Raw genomic sequence first — 20,413 nt, 5'->3', positions numbered from 1 at the left:
ACATCAGAGTGATTTCCGCCTAGGGGTGACTGCTCTTGGAAGTGTGAACATGATACTGTCTGGATATGCGAGGGCTGAAGGGTGATCCACGAGTGGAAGGAGGAGTGGGGGCGGTCCTACGAGGGGACGGATGATCGGGATTCGTGCCACGAGAAACAGGAACCTTGTTCATGCGTACCTCAGCCATTTATAACCGAATGGTCCAAAGAAAAAGTCTCGCGGTTTTTAAAAGACTGAATATTTCCGTCTTCACCGATCCTTTCTTGGGCCAGATGCGATATGTTCAAGGAGGCCGAGAATCATTGAATAGTTTCCCGATTCGAGGAGCGGGCGGAGCACAGCTGTGAAAAACGCCAATATTCATCTCGAGCATCTTCTTCGACGCTGAACCTTCCTGGCTCCGCGGGTCCATGCATGCTCGGATGGAGATCGGATTCCGCTGGCTCGGGTACCCCCTTCCCTCGAAGATGCTGGGTCTCCATCGAAAGAATGCCAGTGGAGACATGATGTACTCCACGATTAGTATGGTCGGCTTGATATCATCTCCTACATAATTATTTATTGATGCTTTATAACACACATACATACACAATTTATTCATTGACCCATGATCGAAATTTATACATCTTATGTAATACTGCAGAGCGGCAAAGGAGAGCTTCTGTACGAGGTGTCATCATTCATAATCTTTCGTGACAATCCATTGTCTGTCCCTCCGTTGAACGATCTCGAAACACGGTAGCAGGGGAGAATGAAATTTGGGAGTAAGCCTTGCTCCTAGAGGGAGAGCATGAGTGAAAGGATGCTTGAATGGATGATGAGTGGAGAGTGAATCCCGTGAGGACCAGAGAACGACTTTCCTCTTCGACAGCTTTCTCCCAAAATTGCTTCGCTCTCGATTCTCTGTCGGCTTCGCAGACATGAAAGTGCTTCTTTTTTCCTGAATGGCTTGATCCCCATGAAAATCGAATTCACGAAATGAGCGCTTTTCCTCCCACAGCGGCTTGTACCGTGGTGCGAGTTCCCGAGCGGAAATCAGCAGATCGACTGACGATTTCTTTGAGATGTCGATTGGTCGTGATCACCCATCCCAATCTCGAGGCCCTTTCACCAAAGTGCGATTCTCGTTCGATATCCCGAAGAGCCCGTAGAGGTTACTATGATTGATAAGTGATTTGGTTGTTCAGGATTCGGTATCCCTTTTTGGTTCTCAGCCGAACATGGTGATTTTGATCCGTCTGCTCTTTCGATTCTCTCGAATGCCCGTAAGTCACTAAATGCCTCCGCGGTATTATCCAAGCCATTCTGATTGCAACGGTGATCACTCTGATGAGAGGGATCACGATGATGAGGAATAATGACCGAATGCATATATTGCCAAATGAAGAAATCGAGGATGACTGAAATCTCCTCCACCGTGTGTTCAGATTGCCGTACATTCATGATCATGATCATCAATCGTCTGTCTGAATTTCGCTAGTGCGGTTCTCTCCCCCGGAGTTTCCTATCATCATCACCACCGTCCCATCGTTTCCGTCGTTGAGGTCGACGCCGCGGCCCGAGCCGGTATCATGGGCCGCGCTGCTCATATTGGCGATTATCCTCAGTGCGTTTCCGACGATAATCATGTCCATTGTCTGAATCTATTCGTCCGACCGTTTGTCCGTTCGTTGAGGCGACGAGATAATTTGAGTCGTCGCTGTCGTCGTGGTAGGAGTCGATGATGCGGATGATTCGTTTAGCTATTGCATGAAGTAGTCGGTCGGCCCGCCGTCCGAAGGCGTGTCCTTCTCGAATCGTTTAGCTTCTTCTTGCATGCTCTCCTTAATCTTCAAGATGGCGGCACTTTCCGTCTGTTGCTGAAACGGAGTGCATGAGCCGGTTAGACTCTGCTCGCTGAACGCCAAACGGCCTCCCTCTCGAGCCGTTCACTCATTCGGATGAACTCGGGCGCTCTTCCGAAGAGGAAGTGGAAGGGTTGTTTATGTAGGGTAGGAAGGTCGGGGGTAATGGGGAAAGTGAGGAGGGAACGCACACCGAATCGACAGCTCCACTAATTGTAGTCTCGATGCCACTAGTAGCCGACATGCTTATCGGTAATCACAGATTATGTAGTACGATAGGACGTATAATCATAGCAGCAGCAACAGTAGCTGCAGCTGCCGCAGCTTCTATGAATGTCTTGATAGAAGCATCGAGAGAATGACGAGACGACTCAATGATCCTGAAGGATTTCATCTACACCGTTTAATATATCCTTTGACTGACTCATGTGTGTCTCGCGGACTGGCCGAGCAGCTGCCTGACGGGTGCACGGAAACAGTCACTTCGATTGATTAGTGAGGCGTTTCGACGAACGATTCTACAGATGGAGAGGTACACAAACTGACAGAAAAACAGACAGACGAATCACGGATGGACGGACGACTGATAGACAGACAAACAGTGTCAATATGGAAAAAGATCAGAAGTTCATTTATTTGTAGGAATAAATTTGATTTTTCATCATTTCAAAATGCACCACATCAATAAAAACGTTTCTCTAAACAATTAGAATCGTTTTCGGCGAGGACCACCTGCTCTCGCTAAGTCAATCAAATTATAGACATTCAATATGTCAAGTATTAAAAAAATACTGAGCTGATCTCGATGGGGATGGATCGATCGATCGATCGATCGATCGACTGAGCGACCGACCAACCGATCGACCGACGGATAGTTCGATCGCAGGAGAATTAACTAATTCTGTCTGCGCATTTGTCGTACATAGCTTCAGGAGAATAGAGTTTGAACAATCTTCTGCTACTGAATTTCATCCTCCATTATCGTAGTCGACATCGCTTATGAACAACAACATCATCGTCATCATTATCATCTCCATAATCATGTTCCTAATCATCATAATCGACATCAAGTTTCTTGTCATCTTCAGCATATCCGTCATCTTCGTAATAGTCAAACCATTAAGATCATCATCGGCATGCCTCGCTCACATTCTTTCTTGTCTCTTAGAATCCGTGGCCGTTGACGCCCGAAAACAGAGAAGCTTCGCTTACGTTTTCTGCGGGGAAGCCCATCCCGTAGTCTCCCATGGGAGGGCCGTCCTCGCGCGGCGTTGAAGGCCCATTGGCAGGTGAGTTCTTCATGCCGTCGAGGCCGTCGCCGTTCATCGGGGGTCCCATATCAGGGCCTAGAGGGCCGCCCATCGGGCCTCCATCGTTCGCTCCCATTCCGGGGAAGCCCGGGAGGCCACCGCCCCCACCTGAGACCGGTTTCATCATCGTGTACATTCCATCATTTCCTGAGTTTGATGAGTCTGCAATCGCAGCGAGCGTGTTAAGAGAGGGAATGAGGATTCAGCTAGATCGGGACATCTCACGCCATACCCTGGATCTGAACACCATTATGATGGCGCCGCTGCCGATTCACCGTTAATCAATCACCACGATAGGAAAGCTTCACGTTCCAATCGAAGGAGCAGTCTCTACTCTAATCTCAGCTCGACTCCAATGAACCCCAAGGAAACTTCCCCCACGGGATCGAATGCTCTTCGATTCGCCCGCTGTCGAGTTGCATGTTAGTCGCAATGCACATAATTGCGATCGCGAAGCTTGAGACCAAACAATCTTAGGAGCGAGTTAGTAGCCGGCCGATTAGAACAAAGGGACAGACCGGAGCAGAAAACGTGTATGAGCAGCTTAGTGAACTTATGCTTCAATTCAAGTGTTAGGGGAAAAGAATTAACAGGCTGATGGAGTTGAGAGATCGATTATATGCCGACCTCTTCGATTGTTCGTAGTTTGTCCATTGGGGTTGTTTGTCTGGGAATTGTTCTGGTTGTTGGAAGCATTCATTCGATGGCTGCCTTGACTCGCGGGCGAAAATGGTCCCCCTTGACCACCTGTTTGGAGCGGGGCCGACGAATGAGAAAAGGTGAGTGGGATTGACATGGAACAAGTTATAGCAGCGAATAAAATCAGATGGAATGACTATTAGCGTATTAAAAGGAACGTGTCTGGAGAATCGAGCGCAGAAGGACCGCGTCTTGGGCATAGAGTTCAGAGGGAAAGGGGAATTCGAGAAGATTTTGGAGCAGATTCGTCGGAACGCGTCATCGGATCGAATAGGTCGCTCGTAAATGTCGAGCAACGGCGGGAGCGGCCAATCATCTCCGTCCGTCATATCTCGCCCGGACCCCCCGAGATCGCTTCGCCGATACCATTCCATCCGACACTCTTCATTGCAGGGTTCTCTTGGAAACTGTATGAATCTGGCCTATTATCATCGACAGAAAATCCTACAAAATAGTTCACCTTGTGGGCTCGGCATTATGGGCGTTCCTGGTCCGGGTGGGCCCGCACCCGAAACTGGCGGCCCACCGTAGTGGCTTCCCGGCGATGCGGAAGAATAACTCATTCCTGGAGTGCCGGGTTGTCCCCATGGGCGACCAGCAGGCATGGACATTGGTCCCCCTGGCATCGCTGGACCTCCCGGCCCCATATTGCCATTGGGAGGTGGTCGCATCCCACCGTACTGCTGGGAAGGGAAACAGTTCAGGATGAATACTTGCTTTATGCGAGGACTTCCGATTCATTGGAAGCGTAGTAAAGCGGATCTTTAGGAATTACCGGTCGACCACTCAGTTCTCAAAGAAACTTACTCCAGGGTTCATGGGGGCCATCGGCTGTCCTCTCGGTGGGTTCATTCGTGGGTTCATTGGGCTCATCTGCGGGGGTCCTAAAGGGGAGAAATCATTTAGACACGCATACTGATGCAGGGAACGATTCTGAGGTTGCGACAGGTAGGGCGGCTACGGCCTCGGGAACATGAACGATCCCTGGCTCGCCGTGGCGGATAGAATGAATCTGACGAGGGACCCTATAGCGACGAAAACCGCAGAAGCAGGAGGGGAAATGAAATGAAGCTCGTCTAATCGGAAATTTCCCGGAAGCAAATAAAGGTCTAGTCTAGAAAACTCTGCAGAGATAATGCGCGCACTCAGGTTTTTCGATGGGTTCCATCCACATGGACATCGACAGCGAAATGGAACGACACACAGATTGATCGAGTCGTAGAGGACTGACAAGACAAGAGATTGCAGCGGAACCGTGAAGAATTATCGAAAAAAAGTTCAGATCGAGGGTGAGGGGTCAGTGCGGGCGACTGGTGGGGGCGGCGTGCTTGCCATGGCAAGAAAAACAAGCCTTACCTTGCCAGCCGACGAAATCGGCGCCATCACCTGGAGCACACCACTGTTAGTGAATTTCCCGCTTCTGAATCAAAGCCGATTACAACGCTCATGAATATTTCAGCTCTCGAGAGGAGAGACCCGTCCCATGCTCGAAGACAATAAAAGACGGTCCCTATCGAGTTCGACAGAATCGCCGCAAAAAAAATACGAGTAGGGGGGGGGGTGGTTTGGTTCTATGGGTCTCGAAGGAGTGCTACGCGTTTCTTATGTTTTCCCTTCAGCGGATTCCTTTCGGACGAGGTTTCTGGGAGGTCATTGATTCTGACTCGAACAGTTCAAGCCAGCCGAAGAGACTCGGCCGCTCCCCGAAGGAGTGACACCGAACTTCGAGTGATCAGTGTAGAGTGACTCAGTCATTTTCGGAACTGCAGCGTCGTTCTCCGGTTTTGCATAGTGGTTCTCCTCAGAGTTGTGTGTCTCATTCAGGGCGTGAAGCGCAACTTCTGACAACACGGCTCCTCAAGCAAAGCAGACTAGCATCTCCGATTTCAATGAGCTTACCGGGCCGACTGGGATCCATATTATTGGCCATCATTGGTTGGCCGGGCATTCCTCCGGGTCCACTCTGCGGAGAAAGCACAGGAATGAGTCTGGAGCCTTATAGTAAGAGACTTAAATTGATTTCAAGAGACATTTCTTATCTATGGTTTCATCTGGTTGATACAATTTTACCGCGTGAGGGCATTTCGAGCCGCGCTTACGCTAGAGGCACTCACATTGAAATCTTGTTGGGGCATACGGACTCCTGGTCGTGGACCTCCAGAGAATCGGGGGTTCATGAAGGGCTGCAATTTGTTATTTCAAGTCAAGTAGTCTTATAGGGTAGCCGATCCACTCAGGGGCGGAAAACCAGAGTAGTAAGAGCTCAGAATGAATCTTTCGGCTAGGCCATGCGGATTGAGATGCGGATTGAGATCAATCATATTCATAAGCATCCATCCACACGAAACTATGATACTTCCGCCGTTCTGATTCGTCCTTGATCAGCCTCGACTGGTTCACAGCAGATCCTCGTTATAACGGACCCGCATATGAGGCATAGGCACTCGGTGACTGCAGACCGATTGCCCGGTCTCGGACAAGGCTGGGGGATGTCTAATGCTAAGCGACTCGGCTACAGCGGACCCGATGACGGACACTAGGACATAACAGACTGATTTCTAGGTCCTATATCTTTTCTAGGTTCCCCGGTCCTACATCCTCGCATGCTCCACGAATCGGTTATAACATTTGACGCAGGCGATAGCCTGATGAACGATTCGCAATGTTTTTCGCCCTCGTGCGCGCCGTAAGGAGGCTGCAGCGGTTTCACCGGTAATTTTGAGGCACCATCCCGTCTCAGAGCCCATCATCCGATACAACGGGGTCCGCACATGACCGTCGGTATTGACCGGTCGCTTCAAGTCTGTCATAACAAGGTTCTACTGCACTACGACCGAGCCAAGGATACGATTTCCGCAGGCGCCGTAGAACAGCTATATTCTGGCCGTGTCGGAAGTTTCAAGCACCGAGGCTCCCCGGTTGGCCATGTCGATACGTATTCGAGAGGTATGAGTCGCTAAGAGGATTGCGGAATGCCAAGAGAGCCGAGCTGGGGGAGTCTGGAGCATTTAGCAGCGGATTCAAGAGTGACTTCGACGAGCATGCGCATGCTTCGACAAACAAGCAGCTATTCAAGCATTCTAATGGAGGTGATCGATCGCCGAGTCAGTTCCCGAGGGTGGGGGAGGGGTGACTGACAGCCTACCTGGTTGGGCGGGATCATCTGCGGGTTCGGAGGATGGGGAGAAGCGCCTCCCCCGGGGGTTGGTGGCCCCACGGGTGGTGCACCGGGGGGAGATGGTCGCATATGAGGCGAGTTCTGAAGACGGAACCACATAGACACGATATAGATACACATGGAAGGAATAGAGGCACTAGAGGGACGACAGAATCAAGGATGAATGCATGGAGGGTTCAAGAGAAGACAGATGAATATACGATAGGGCGGTGACAGAGAGCGTCGACAAGGCCGCCGGACACCGGGTCCGTCGACCACTTCTGGGATTCAGCGACCGAATGAGAAAAAAAAAGACGAAAAAGAAGCAGTTGACACAATTATCCCATGATCACATTCTGATTCGACTTCAAGGGTGGGAGCGTGAGTTGATAACTTCATCGGCAGAGAATTTGTACCTTGCTGGCAACGTTTACATAAAATCCAGAGCGGGTGTCTCAGACCAAGTTCTTCAGATCACAGGGCTTTTCTGTACACAAGAGGCAAACGACACAAAAGCAGCCGCGGTGCCGATGAGGAGTGAATGAGGAAACGGACGCGTGAGGCTCAAGCACGTACCAAAGAACTGTCTTCCGAAAAACTCTTCTCTCAAGGGTTGGGGGCATATTGCCTGAATCTTCCTCTCTAAGCAGCGTAGTTGAATCGATAACGTCAGCAATCAACCGATCAAGAATGAATTTTGTGGCTTCAAATTTGTAAACTACATGTCCCACGGAACGGCGACATGCAAACGGTGAAACGCGAAGACAAGTCAGGGAATCGACTGACAACCGCACCAGGGCAGCTAGAATCCTCAGAATCAAGCGGGGTCGCGTATCATATCCCGTCTCCGATCCTGTCCTCCCTCTTCCCCAGTTCGACAGAAAGCGACCTACGCCCGGATTCAACTTGGTTCCAAATTCTAATTAATCTATGGAACCAGCTGCCATCAATATTGACGCCGCCCTTGCCGACTCCACTTATCTTTGTGAATGCGTTAACTTACATGGACAATTCCGTTGACCGCATATTGTCCGTTATTTACAAAACCCTGCAACAAGGTCGATCGCAACGTTAAATCGGTGCTCAAACCCTGTTCGCGGGCGACCAGGACACCGAGGGAACATGAAATTTCTCATATAGTTCATCGATTGTGACTTGTTATTCGCAGGACAATGCCTGTCAGACTCTCCCTCTCCCGAAAGATGTGGTTGCGCGGAAAGTTTTTTTCAGCTTATTCTGCCGCAGTTGTTCAGCGGCCATCAGGATCATTCAGAAGATTGAGGGAAGGGGAACGCGGATAGCGAAAAGAAACTGATCAAGTCAGTGACCTTTCTGCTCTCTGAAGCGCCGGAGCCGTTGCTGGATCGGCGGTCGTTCACAACGTGAGACTTTGTCCGTCCGTTCTTCCCTCAATCCGCCGTCGGTCCGCTCCCAATTCGCTCGCCTATGAAGCTTCGAGTGGACGATCTACTGACCGCACAGGCGACCCGAAGGGAGGGCCAACGGACAAAGACTTCAGTCATGAATGCCAGCGAAGGCCGTCCGATTTCGCGAATATCGGCGGGGAAATAGAACACATCCGTCCATGTGATTCTCGCTCCTGCAGGATAGGAGCGACAGATGTGTATTTGCTCGTCTTCTTCCACCATTTTGCAGCCGAGATCGATTCCTCCGCTTCTCGGATCAGAAGAATTGACAGAATCACAGTCCCCGATGTCGGGGTATTTACGTCTCCGAGGTCAGCAAATGCGCTCGACTAATTCGCCGAGCTGAGAGAGGGAATCGCAATCGCACGTCGGGAGTCTCCAACAATCGAAAAAATCTCCGAATGAGGGTGATAGTGCGCCTGCTTTTCTCTGTCGCAGATTCTTGATTCAATAGTTGGATGCTTGGTTGGCGGGTATAGGGCGAAGCAACGGATGGACAGAATCGTTGTGTGGACTCGGGGGAGCAAGGGGCTACAAGAGGGGCAGAGGAGACGGGGGAACGCAGTTAGGGGGGATTGGGAGCGAGAATAGAGTACGAGAGGGTAGGGGGCGGCAGGCAGGCGGGCAAGCAGCCGGCGAGGAACGGACGAATGGTGCAACGAACGGAAGGCAGGCGGGTGGACCGGCGGCGGGCGGCTTATACAGATAATGTGGAGAGGAACCCTCATGGTAGAAGAAGAAGGAGACGACGACAACGACGACGAAAGCGCCCTCTGGCCAAATCAACACCCACCCCCGATGCCCTCAGCTATGTTCCCGACCCGCGCTTTCCCGGTTCACCCGCCCTGCTGCTTTCTCTTCTCTCCTTTCTCGTCGCTCCCCTGTACCTTCCTGCTACTACCAGCCCCCCTCTCAGCCCAGTTCCTCCGATTGGCCTCGCGGGCCTCTGACTCTGAACCTAGGCAAACGTTCCGTATGGCTGACTCTCTCCTCTCGTACTTCTCCCTAGGCCGCCGCATGGGTATCTACAGATACTGATCGGCGTGATTCTCCTTGTCAGTCGCCATTTCTCGGGGACTCAATCGTCTTGGCAATTCACGAGACGCTGAGTTGCTCACTGTGTTTCTCACCTCACCCTTCAAACGGCTAACAATTCAGAACGCCGACGGATGGATGACACAGCCAGCGCACAGTCTGGCCCAGTGAGTCCCGTCCGCTAGATACCGATGACAATTTTTTTCTCACACTAGATCGTTCAGTTGTCCGAGAATCGTTTGGACGCTCCACATGAGACGGCGAGCCGATGATTAGTAGTAATCGGTCTCCCTCGAGGTTCCGGCATTGCACCGTGAGCTCATTGATTCGGGGAGCCGCATCGAAAGAGAAACTGTAGGGAGATGAGCTTTCTGAGTATACTTGTCAGCTGCCCAAGGCCAACACGCTCCCGTCGCTGACTAGCAACCATGGAGAGCGACGTCTGTGCCGCCAACGAATTCCCCACGTGTCCTGCAATTGAGCGGCTAGCAAAATCTCCAAATCAAGGCTTGAACCGGCGGAGAGCGGTTCTCTCCGAATTATTCGTACCACGCCGCGACTTGTGCAGCAACTGCATGGTTGGCGGCGTCTCACAGCGAGAGCAACCCGCCAGCCCAGTCCTTTCGACGAGCTCCTTCTCATTCGTTCGCTCTCTTGTCGTTCGTTCGTTCTGTCCTGGCTCCTCTCACTCGTTTTCCTTGCTGCCCCCCGATTTCCGAGCTGTACCCCCTGCCTGAGGAGCAGCAGCAGGAGAAGCCACCGCCGCCCCGTCTCCCTCTGGTCCCCGGATTCTAGGGGTAAGGGGGATCCGAATAGGGGGAGGGGGGTGCAGGGGATTTGGGCCGGAGAGCGGGGAATAGAGGCTTCACAGATGGAAGACGGCCATTGCAGAGGGGACACACAAGAGGGAGAGGTGGGACGCCCAAGCTCCGAGCGGGGGAAGCAGAGAGCACAAGGGAGCGGGCAGCGGCTGGCACGAAGGGAGGGAACGGGAGCGCACGAGGATAGTGGAAGGACGAGACGACGGATAGAGGGAGGAAACGGTTGCCCGGACCAACGGACCGACGAATGGGGCGACAGACAGACGGACGAGGGGAAACCTAGGCCGTTTCTTTCGATGCGCTCTTCGTTCGCTCTTTCATCATCCATACTCGCTCTTTCGCTTTCTCTCTCGTTCGCTTCCCCCCCTCGCTGGCATACAAGAGCCCTGACCGGAGAGGCAAGCCGGCAGGCTAGCGAGCGAGCGAGCTTGAGGGGAGCTGGCGAGCGAAGAGTCGACCCAGCCAGCCAGTCAAAGGAAGGAAGGGAGGAATCGAGCGAGCGGGCGGGCGGGCGGCCAAGCAGCACACCAGCAGCGGAGAGGACCTGCGCTAGAAAACGGGGCCTGTAACCGGTCTGCCTGCTGGCCCGCTTGCTTGTTGGGTCGCCTACACTATGCACCCCACCGTCCTGACTTGTTTCCTCTCTCTCTCCCCTATTCCCTTGTCTCCTTGATGGGGTTAGAGAAGAGGGGAGCGGGAGAGAAGGGATAAGGGCGGTAGCGGTGAGGGAAAACTGCGGGAAAAACGAGAGGAGTCGGCTCGGGCATAGATGGACAGGGGAGGAGCAGCTGAGGAAGAAAGCGGAAAAGGGGCAAGAGTGGCACCGGCATACAGCGAACGTGCAGGGAAGAGACCCCGCGAACAGTCTCCATTGAGAGAACACGTTGCCGCCGCCAGTTTTCCCACCGTTTCTGTGCGCTGCGCCTCTGGCAGGGCAACACGTCGTGCAGACGAGCTGATGATCAAAACCATCGAATGGGTCGTGGGGAATAGAAATATCATGGAGCTCGGTCGGAGCACGAATGCGTTTCGCGGATAATGCCGTTGAACGTGCGATCACCATGCGGCTGGCCGATAGAAAGCAGAAGTCGCCCGAAAGAGTCTCGAACGGAAATCTGCTCTACAGCGATTCAGCTACAGTCCGTCGCTGGAAGTCTACTCCGACGCTTCCCCATCTGAGCCTCGTGACCATCAAAATCTCAAGACTCGCCACCGAATCTCTCAGGTTCACGTAGACGTCAGTGTGGAAGCTCTCGATTCCGTCCGCTCCTCAGCGAGACGAACCCGAAGTAAGACATCGAACAATGCTTCGATCGAGTTTCGTTCGCTGCTGCATCTCGAGCCGAGAATCTCATGAGCCTAGCGGCTGTCATATCGTGACCGGAGAATGAGACAGCCGGGCGGACTGTCGGCCTGCTAGTACGTCAACGAGCATATGAGTCGACGGAATTCAACGACTGAAGGCCGAAAAGCAGAGCCGAGTCGAGCTTGGAGCTGCACGCACGGTAGCCAAGGAGAATCCATAACATGGCAACATAATCCATAGAATCGATTCAACAGGTTGCCCGCTGCTAAATGACATCTCAGGTTGACAGCAGTGTGAACAGACGGATTATTCCGACCCGTCAATCGGAACCGCAATCCAACGGACTGAATTCCGACCTCGAGCTTCAGCCACAGCTTTCCCATAGGCTCGCGCAGAATGCTCAATAGAGTAATGCTCGGAGAAGGAATCGTTAATAGTTGGCCGATACTCTCTCTGTGACAATAGAAATGGAGAAGCGGTTCGTTTTCCAATGATGCACTCGTATCAAAGATGTTTGAACTGATCAATGGGAACGAGTAGACTTGGTAGTTCGTTTGAATTAGGAACCTTGGATGGAGCCGGGCGGCCGCGAGACAAGTACTTTTAGGTCGGCTTACTAGCGGCAAAAAAGAAGAGACGGTCATCATAACGCACTTGAGAGACTAAATCTCCCAGGTGATAAACGATGAAGTGATTCTCTCCCGCTTATCACCGTGGGAAACTATTGCTAACACGGAATGGTCGGTGATATTGGCGTCAGGCTCTAATATCGCTGACAAGTTGACTGCAATCGCATCGGGCGGACCGATCGACAACACCCTTTTCACGTGAAAGAATGAGCCCGCTGAGCTCGCCCGATGACGAACTATGCATGCCGGAATTGACGATTGAAACTTCCCCAGATAAAACGGTCGCGTCTCAATGAAGAAAGTTCGATACTCACGTAGTCATGGAAGGCTTTAGCTTCGCTAGAGTGTTCGCACGAATCTCTCCGCTCTGGCGCAGCACAATAGAGGTCCCAAAACACACTGGAAGGTTATTTCTCCATGAGACCAGATGATTCAGCTCTTTCTTATATACTCGAGGAGTAGAATCACTCCGAGGAATCCTGGGTCAGGAAATAGAGCCGGGAGCTAACTCACCACCACCAGGAATGGAGGAACCCTGGCGGTTCTCCTAACGTGATATTTTTCTCCCACCGGATCTGGAAAGATGAAGTTTATCATGAGAACTCGCGGAGAGCGCATGAGCCGACGCTGCTCGAATGACGTGACCCACGCCCGCTCCATCGGGATCCGGAGGGGCGAGGTCATTGTCTCTACAAACGTCCTGGGGCTAATCTCTCCATCTATGATGGCTGATGCTGTTACCTTCAGATATACTTTTCGTCGCAGGATGATTATTGTGGTCCAGCCCCCAGGAACATAATTCCGAGGCTCCTGCATCCCTCGGACGGGGTCACAATAATCGCCTTCCACCGAAATCGTGCAGATTGCGCGAGATAATAAAACAGGGAGATTCGATATGCTCGTTTTCAAATTAGGCATTCCCATAGTACGGGGGAGGGGGACTGATTCTACACAATCGTCGATCGCTCGCATTGTCAGCTTTCCAGGGGCCCGATTTTTTTAGTGGTTTCCGCTTTGAAAGGTTCTCGGAGATCCTCCCATACGGGTGATAATACAAAGAATTGACCGGGATGCCCGGACTCACCTCTGATAGAAATGTTTGTGCAGCCTTCTGGGCACCGACGTGCAGCAAATATTCATAAACATACAGCGCCAGCCTGGAAACGAACAAGAAAATCATTCAGTATGCCGTGACTATCGGTCCCGATGTTGAGATTCGTTGGGCAGGCTCGCCTTGCTAGCGATTCACTGCGATCCGGAGCGCCGACGCGAGCACAACGGATCAAGAACTTCCATGATTGGGAGCGTTTGACCCCAGCAGTCGCTAGCTTCAAGGGAATCAAGCGGAGGTGTCTCACAAAGAGCAAATACTAACTTTTCTCTGGCCTGTGCATCCGAGGGCACTGTCGAATTTTTGCTTTTTGCATACATGGCGGAATTCTTGTTGAGGTTCACATCCAGTTGATCAGTCAGATCACTTCGATCCTTCGTATCGTTGTTCGTGTGATCTCCGTCTCTTGCACGCTCGGATTACTTATAACATGGAGCGGTCCCCGGAGTTTCTCCTCAATGTTCAGCGAAGAGAAGGATACGGGAAGCAGGTAGTAGAGCTGATGACTGAGTGCAGATGGATGCGTGTCTGTGTGTCGACGTATTAGAGCTTTCAGCTCGTCTTCCCGCTCCGACCCTATCGGGGTGACGATTTAGAGAAGGCGACGAATATCTTAGGATGATTCCTGAACTCCATTGTCGATAACGATGGTTCAATTCCACATTTTGAATCCGTTGATCATCTGTAATCAAGCGAGACACACACCATCAATGGCAAACTTGGGAGTTCCTGATGCCCCATCGATTGCGAACTTACGCCGTTGACCCTAATCCGTGACAATATGAAGAGACCAGGCGACAGCTCAGAGCTACGTACCCCAGCGGTCGTGACGCACCCCATGGTACATGGGAGCCAACGAACATTTCTCAGTCATCACCAATCTCGGAACAGTTTTTTCCTAACGCGAACTGCTCTTGATGCCCCGCTTAATGGCTTCTACGGGGAAGCTCAATACGAATAAAATTCGGGCTTAGCTTCGACGAGACCACGATAGACTCGAACGAAGATGCGAGCCCATGCTTATTTGTGTTTCTCAACTCGCAGTACCGACGACGTTGACTTCGCGACCAGGAGAACATCACAGATCGTCGTCTGAGCAAGGGTCCACCAGCGGATTCTGGATTCCTTTCTGGGGAGGACTCGGGATCGATCTCCCGAGATGGCTAGTTCACTACGCCCTGCTTGTTGAGTCTCGTTCGCGGAAAATCGCGGAACGCGAAAGTTTGAATCGAGCTCACAGAGTCTGCACTCCTATCCGAAGTAGGCTTCAACTCGAACAAGATCCTGATCGGTCGGATTCAGATGTTCCAAAAATTAGATTACCTCGCTTCACACAAGAGCGTCCCGGTCGCAGAAAAAGCTGGGGAGCCGAACCAGCAACACCTACGGAAGCTCCCCAATAGCGAGCTGTGGGGGCCCACTATTGAATTCCGGGAATTTCCGTCAAACTCCAGACCTTCCGGCCCCGGCTATCACGATGTCCATCGCGCTGGAACCCTCGTGTACGCAGGCTTGGTCGGTATATGGTCGAGAGTAGCATGAATGAAGTTCAGATCGATTCGAACATCGGTATTCATCGGTAAGGATCAGGGATGGAATCGGGGCTCGAGATCAGAGCCGGCAATCCGAACACGAAGCTACGATATTGATTGGCCAGATCGGACGCGTTGGCAACGCAGACTGCAAGCATCTAGGTGACTCTGATAATTAAGGACGAATTCTCGCCAATGCCCGAGATATGTGCATGCAGCCTCCACACCCGCGGCTGGACTCCGTGTGAGCCCTTCCGCTGGAAAATCGCTGGCTACTCCGTGTGCTTTCCGCAGCCGACCATGCATCAGGGAGCCAAGTCCCGGTCCTGCTGAGGTACAGGGAACTATGGACTTCATTCGCGAACTCTAGGATTGGTTTTCATCTCACAAGTGCTCAAGAGGGGTTTCAGATCGATGTTGACATGGGATCTCCCCGGATTGTAAGAGTCAGGGGCAGCCGACTCGGACGGTTCCCACAGCTCTCCGGCGTTTCTTTGTATGTATGCTGGTTCGGAAGAGGCCCGCGAACGATGCCTCCGAGACCCCAAAGATTTTCCAGAAGTCATATCTTTGTCGTATGATTTTTCAATATCCCCCAGACGCCGATCCTCGTCCTCGATCCAGCGAGCCTTCTCTGATTTGCTCAGAGCTATCACATGAATGATGTTGTCTCAGCAGAGAAAAAAGGTGCTCATGTCCACGCAGAAATGATGGGATACAGCGATCGTATTCGGAAGTCTCGAATCTATCAACGCATCCGATCATCTGAACCCTCGAAGAGAGCCCCTACTTACACACGTTGGGTATCGGTACTGAGAACGCAGGTGGAGTGAAGCCACGCGCCGGACTCGAAAACGCGACGGAAAACGAAGAAATTATTATTATTATTATTATTTCCTCTCTCCTTGAAGGAGCATCTCTCAGGGACGATGTGGGCATGAAGCGGGTCGAAATCGACTTCGCTCCGTTCAATGATAAAGTGGATTCCCACCCTGATGGAAGAACCCACTCAGTCAGTCGTTGATCTCCCCTATTCATGAGCCAACGATTAGGCGAAAGAAATCACTCCACGAGGTGTCCAAGAAAGACATGTGTCAATCATATCACAGAGAGAAAGGGTTGGAAGTCGTCAAATCGAGACCTTGATTTTTGCTTCTGATATCGGTTGTACGCTCTTACGTTTTCCGGTAGACGAGGGGCCGATAAGCTTGACAACTTCTACGGGGAGTTCAGGCAATTGAGGCCCCGAACGTTCGGGCGATTCTAGCTTGATGCGCTCCGTGCGAGGACGAGAGTTCGCGGGGCATCTTCATGATATGTACCGTCGTATCTCAGAATATCCTAACGCGGCCCCGCAGCAGTGATATCGGCAGCATGTTTCTGCTCGGAAGCCGGCTTCGTCTGCACTTAAACGAACAACACGAGAGAAACTCGCGACGCCTGAAGCGAAGCCCACAGGGACTCACCCTGCTCTCGCGGCTTGTTTTTGTTTTGCTTCGAGGCGCTCTCAAGCTCTCTGAACCGTCGGAGCGGATGTCGCTATCGATACCAAAACGCTTGGAAACTGGAAAGCCTGGCGTATTTGCATCTCGACTCGAGAAAAATGAAGAAAACGCCACCTTCGTGATTGGCGGCGCCACGGAAAATTTCTGCCATCAGTCTGCCTGTTGGTGTTGTTGTTGTCGGCGCCGCGGCCGCTGATGCCAGAGCCACTGTCTCGTTGTTCCCATTCTTCTCGAACACCACAACTACCGTCGCCGCGTCTCCTCACGTCTGTCGTCTGCTAAGTTTCGAGACTCAGCTTGCTCGCTCCCTAGCCTCCTGCCAGCTTACTTTCTGCTCGACTACTGTGCGACTGATCTATTCCAAAACGAATACTCCGACCGATTGTCCGAAGTCTTAATTGAATCAACTGTCCACGTATTCATCGATAATTCTGAGACGACGCTTCCCAATAAACATGATTCGTCTGAGCATCCCTCAATGTTTTCTACCACACGATTTCGATCCTTGTGGACCCACCTGCTTCTCGATGTCACTGACGCTCGAACATCGAGCGTATCCGCTGTTGGCGCGGTTGCAAGCACCGCTATCTCGCGACGAGCTCGCTAGTCTCCTTCACACTTTGAAACAGCCGGACACTTTCTTGTTTTCAGTAAACGATGTATGTACGTGGGCCTGAGCGGCTCGCTTTCCTCAATCACTGACTCTCTCACTTTCCTGTCTGTTTCCGGAACTTCAGTCTATCGACCGGTGGACTGACGAACTGAGTGACTGACTGACTGAGTGAGTGACTGACTGGCCGACCGACCGACCGACCGACTGAGTGACGGATCGATTGAACGTCCGGACTGACTGACCGACTGACCAACCGACTGACCGACCGGTAGAGCCACCGACCGACTGTGCGTCCGTCCGTCCGTCAGTCTGTCCGTCTGGCTGCGTGCTCGCCTCGACGACTGTCGGAGTGGTTTGCCAACTGGCTCACTGGCTGGCTCCCTGGCTGACTGTCTGCCTGCCTGCTCGCTTTGTTCACTGCTCACAGACTCCGAAGGGTTCGTATTGGGACTGAGCTAGCTGCTGTTGGCAGCAGCCGCTAGCTGAAGCTCTCTCTCCTTATGATGGCGACGACGGCGGCGGCGCTGCTGCTGCTCTACTCGCAGCTAGCTGCTAGCCAGCTCACTCACTCACCCATTCTTACGGCCACACTCACACAGGCGCACAGCAGCACTCGCTCACACACATTCGCTCACCCATCCACTCGCTCCGACTCTCACGGTCTCGCGCTCTCACACACACCCACACTCGCAGCTCTCACACAGAGCCGGCCACCACCGCCATCGCTGCTCGCGGATATCCCACCACCACCAACCAACCCCACAGATGGGGGAGAGAAAGGGTGAGTGAGACTGAGAGGACCCATGAGAGGAGGGAGATTGCCTCCGCCGTGCTGACTTAAGGACAGACAGAAGCTCTTTCCCAAAGCGTGGATGTCCCTCTCCTCTTCTACCCCTGCCGGCGGCGCGGCGTTGCCACAGCCGCCGCTGTACATAGTTTTATTCTTGGTGGTGATGATGACGGCGGCGGGAGCGGCGGCAGCCGCCGCTTCTGGAGGCGGGGAGTACGCCAAGCGAAGGCGGCAGGCAGAGAATCGGAAACCACTGGCTGCTGAGTAGTGGTAGGGAAGGGAGGGTCGGAGCGAGCGAGTGGCACCATCCGATGTTCGTTGGTTCGTTCGTGAAGCTCGTTCGGTCGGAGCCGTCAGCGCGGCTCAGTAGTATAAACTGAGCGACCCGCTCGGCGTAACCATGACAACGCGCATTGATCTTTGCGCTCTTCCAACGCTCGGATACCCACCCCGGTCGCCGGCCCGTTGGCCCGCCGGCCGGCGGGTCGCTCGGACGCTCCCAGCGTCGACAGATCGTTCTAGTGGCTCCTCTCTCTGCTCACTTGCCAATGCCGCTGTCGCCGCTAGTGATGTCCTCGCTCGCTTGCTCGCTCGTCTCTGTCCTCGCTCGCTTGCTTCCTTGCTTCCTTCCCTCCTCTTTATTCTTTCCCCTCACTTTCCATCTCCCTTTCTGTCCATTTCCTTTCTCAACCCCTCACCCTGCAGGAGAACAGTGGATGCCAGTCTATCCTCTTCTGCCTGACATTTCCCACCAGGGACGTAGAAAGGACACAATCGTTTCGGAATTTTTTCCACAAACAGTTTCCCTGACCGAGTCGGGAAGGTCTTCCGAACTCTATCCCACCTCGATGACGCCATTGTCGCTCATCCTCTCCCCAAGTTCCCGTTCCGTTTCTAATCCGAACCTCCAAGTACAAAGGGCCATACAAAATCTCATCGCTGCTTCCCCCGAGTATTCGGCTCATCATGTCGTATCATATCAGTGGCCTGTCCATTTGGAATCAGAGTCGCGTGAAACGCAATCGTGAGGGATAGAAGAGTATTATCGGACCGATCTGACTTTCTCGGGATAGAAATCCAAGGACAATCCGCAGACCGGGGTGCTGATCAAGCGACACCTCTCGCCGAGTTGAGACATGGGATGGATGAGGCGTTCGGTTTCTCGATGAATGGAGTCGATCTGTGTTCCTCGCGAGGCATACTCCTCGCATCGCTGCATACGTGGAACTCCTGAAGTCCGAGGGAGCCGGTTCTTACCTTGAACTCAGAAGCGTGCTCTAGGTCAACGTTGGAGGGTATCCGCTCAAATAGTAGATTACTATGCGCCAGAGCAGTGCTTCCCGAGCTGTCAGGCCATCGGCTCCCATGAACTCCCGGTAAAAGATCTGAAGAATTTGAACATTGCCGTCGATCGGATGCTATGCATGGTCTATTCGAGGATCCTCGTAAAGTTTCCCGGGGAACACTGGTTCAGAACGAGAGTTCTTGAGCGATCTTCCCACCGCAAGACCCAGAGAGTTCCGGGCGCATTTATCGATCTTACTAAGGATCCCGTCCAGCCGCGTCCGCAGGGGAAGGGGGTTCACGGAGGCCATGGCTCTCTCTCAAATTGATAGTTCGTAATACTGAGGTCATAGGTCGATCACTTGATGAGAGTGGCATCCTTCCCAAGTTGATCTTCCGAAAGACATCACCCGGAATCTACTCCAAGGCGGAGAAACTTTTCGTTACATCGACGACGGTTGATGGGCTGGATCGATGCGGATCCTTCTCGTTCGCGGGTTCTATGCAGTCCACGATTGCTTACTCGTATAACAAGACTAGGCCCTATGTCTTAAAGACCACCAGACGCGACCCGTACCGAACGTCGAATGGAGGTGCTCTCCGCCGGACAGGAGGGACCCCTCAACGATGGATGCAGGCCAATCTGAAATTTTCTATCTCTGAGCTTTCGCTGGGGGATCAATCTTCCCCACTCAAAGATCAATAGATAGCTCTGGAACTGTTTAGAAAATTTATTGATCAGCATGCTCCCGCCCCTCGCATTCCGCAGCCCCCCTGCCGAAACCAATGAGATTAGGCTGATTAGCCGCGATTCTTCCCCACCGAACAACCTCCTGACGCCTGACCAGCTCTATGATCGTCACAAGCCACAGCATCTTCGAACTTCGCGCCACAGCAGTCTGCTCCCCGGGCGCAGTGATGTTCGATTCGCGTCGAGAGCGCGATCTGGACCTCTCATAGGGTTGTCGTACTATTCTGGAGAACGGCGAGTTGATTCCATGTCCAAATATTCAGGGGAGTGAATGAAATGGAACTGTCCAAATGAACTTCTCAAGAAACTATTCGAAGACAGCTCGCGGTAAAATCGATCATTTACGAATTGATGGAGCTTGGAGAGCACCGTACCTAAGGTAGTTTCAGGGAGGACACATTGTGCTCTTCAAGTCGTCGGAGTCTCATGAAATTAAGGGAGATTACAGCTCACCGCGCCTTTCCCCCTCATTCCTTGTCTTCCTCTAAGTCCGAAGCCTCTTCGTCACCTCCTGTCGGTACCATCAGTCGGATGGACCGAGGTAAAACTTGTGATACCGAATGTAGAAGCTCTCTTTACCCTCGGAGCGCTTCATGGGA

At 52.5% G+C, this 20,413-nt stretch overlaps 1 protein-coding gene across 1 annotated transcript; it reads right to left on the bottom strand.

Moving 5' to 3' along the window:
• Window positions 1–1,742: 1,742 nt before the first annotated feature.
• Window positions 1,743–13,671, bottom strand: Ssdp (Sequence-specific single-stranded DNA-binding protein). The gene is made up of 13 exons (XM_018638247.1): window positions 13,604–13,671; window positions 13,313–13,385; window positions 12,742–12,803; window positions 12,543–12,627; window positions 8,014–8,058; window positions 6,999–7,112; window positions 5,968–6,036; window positions 5,753–5,816; window positions 5,210–5,239; window positions 4,661–4,737; window positions 4,314–4,536; window positions 3,057–3,316; window positions 1,743–1,859 (listed from the first exon to the last, which is right to left on the bottom strand). Exons 1-13 carry the CDS (start codon window positions 13,657–13,659, stop codon window positions 1,743–1,745), a joined length of 1,275 nt encoding a protein of 424 aa, XP_018493763.1. The 5' UTR covers window positions 13,660–13,671.
• Between the last annotated feature and the right edge of the window lie 6,742 nt (window positions 13,672–20,413).

The sequence above is a fragment of the Galendromus occidentalis genome, unplaced genomic scaffold (genome assembly GCF_000255335.2).
Source record: "Galendromus occidentalis unplaced genomic scaffold, Mocc_1.1 scf7180000076770, whole genome shotgun sequence".
Taxonomy (NCBI): domain Eukaryota; kingdom Metazoa; phylum Arthropoda; class Arachnida; order Mesostigmata; family Phytoseiidae; genus Galendromus; species Galendromus occidentalis.
Note: the sequence above shows the minus strand (reverse complement) of the source record. Positions and strands in the feature narration are given on the sequence as shown.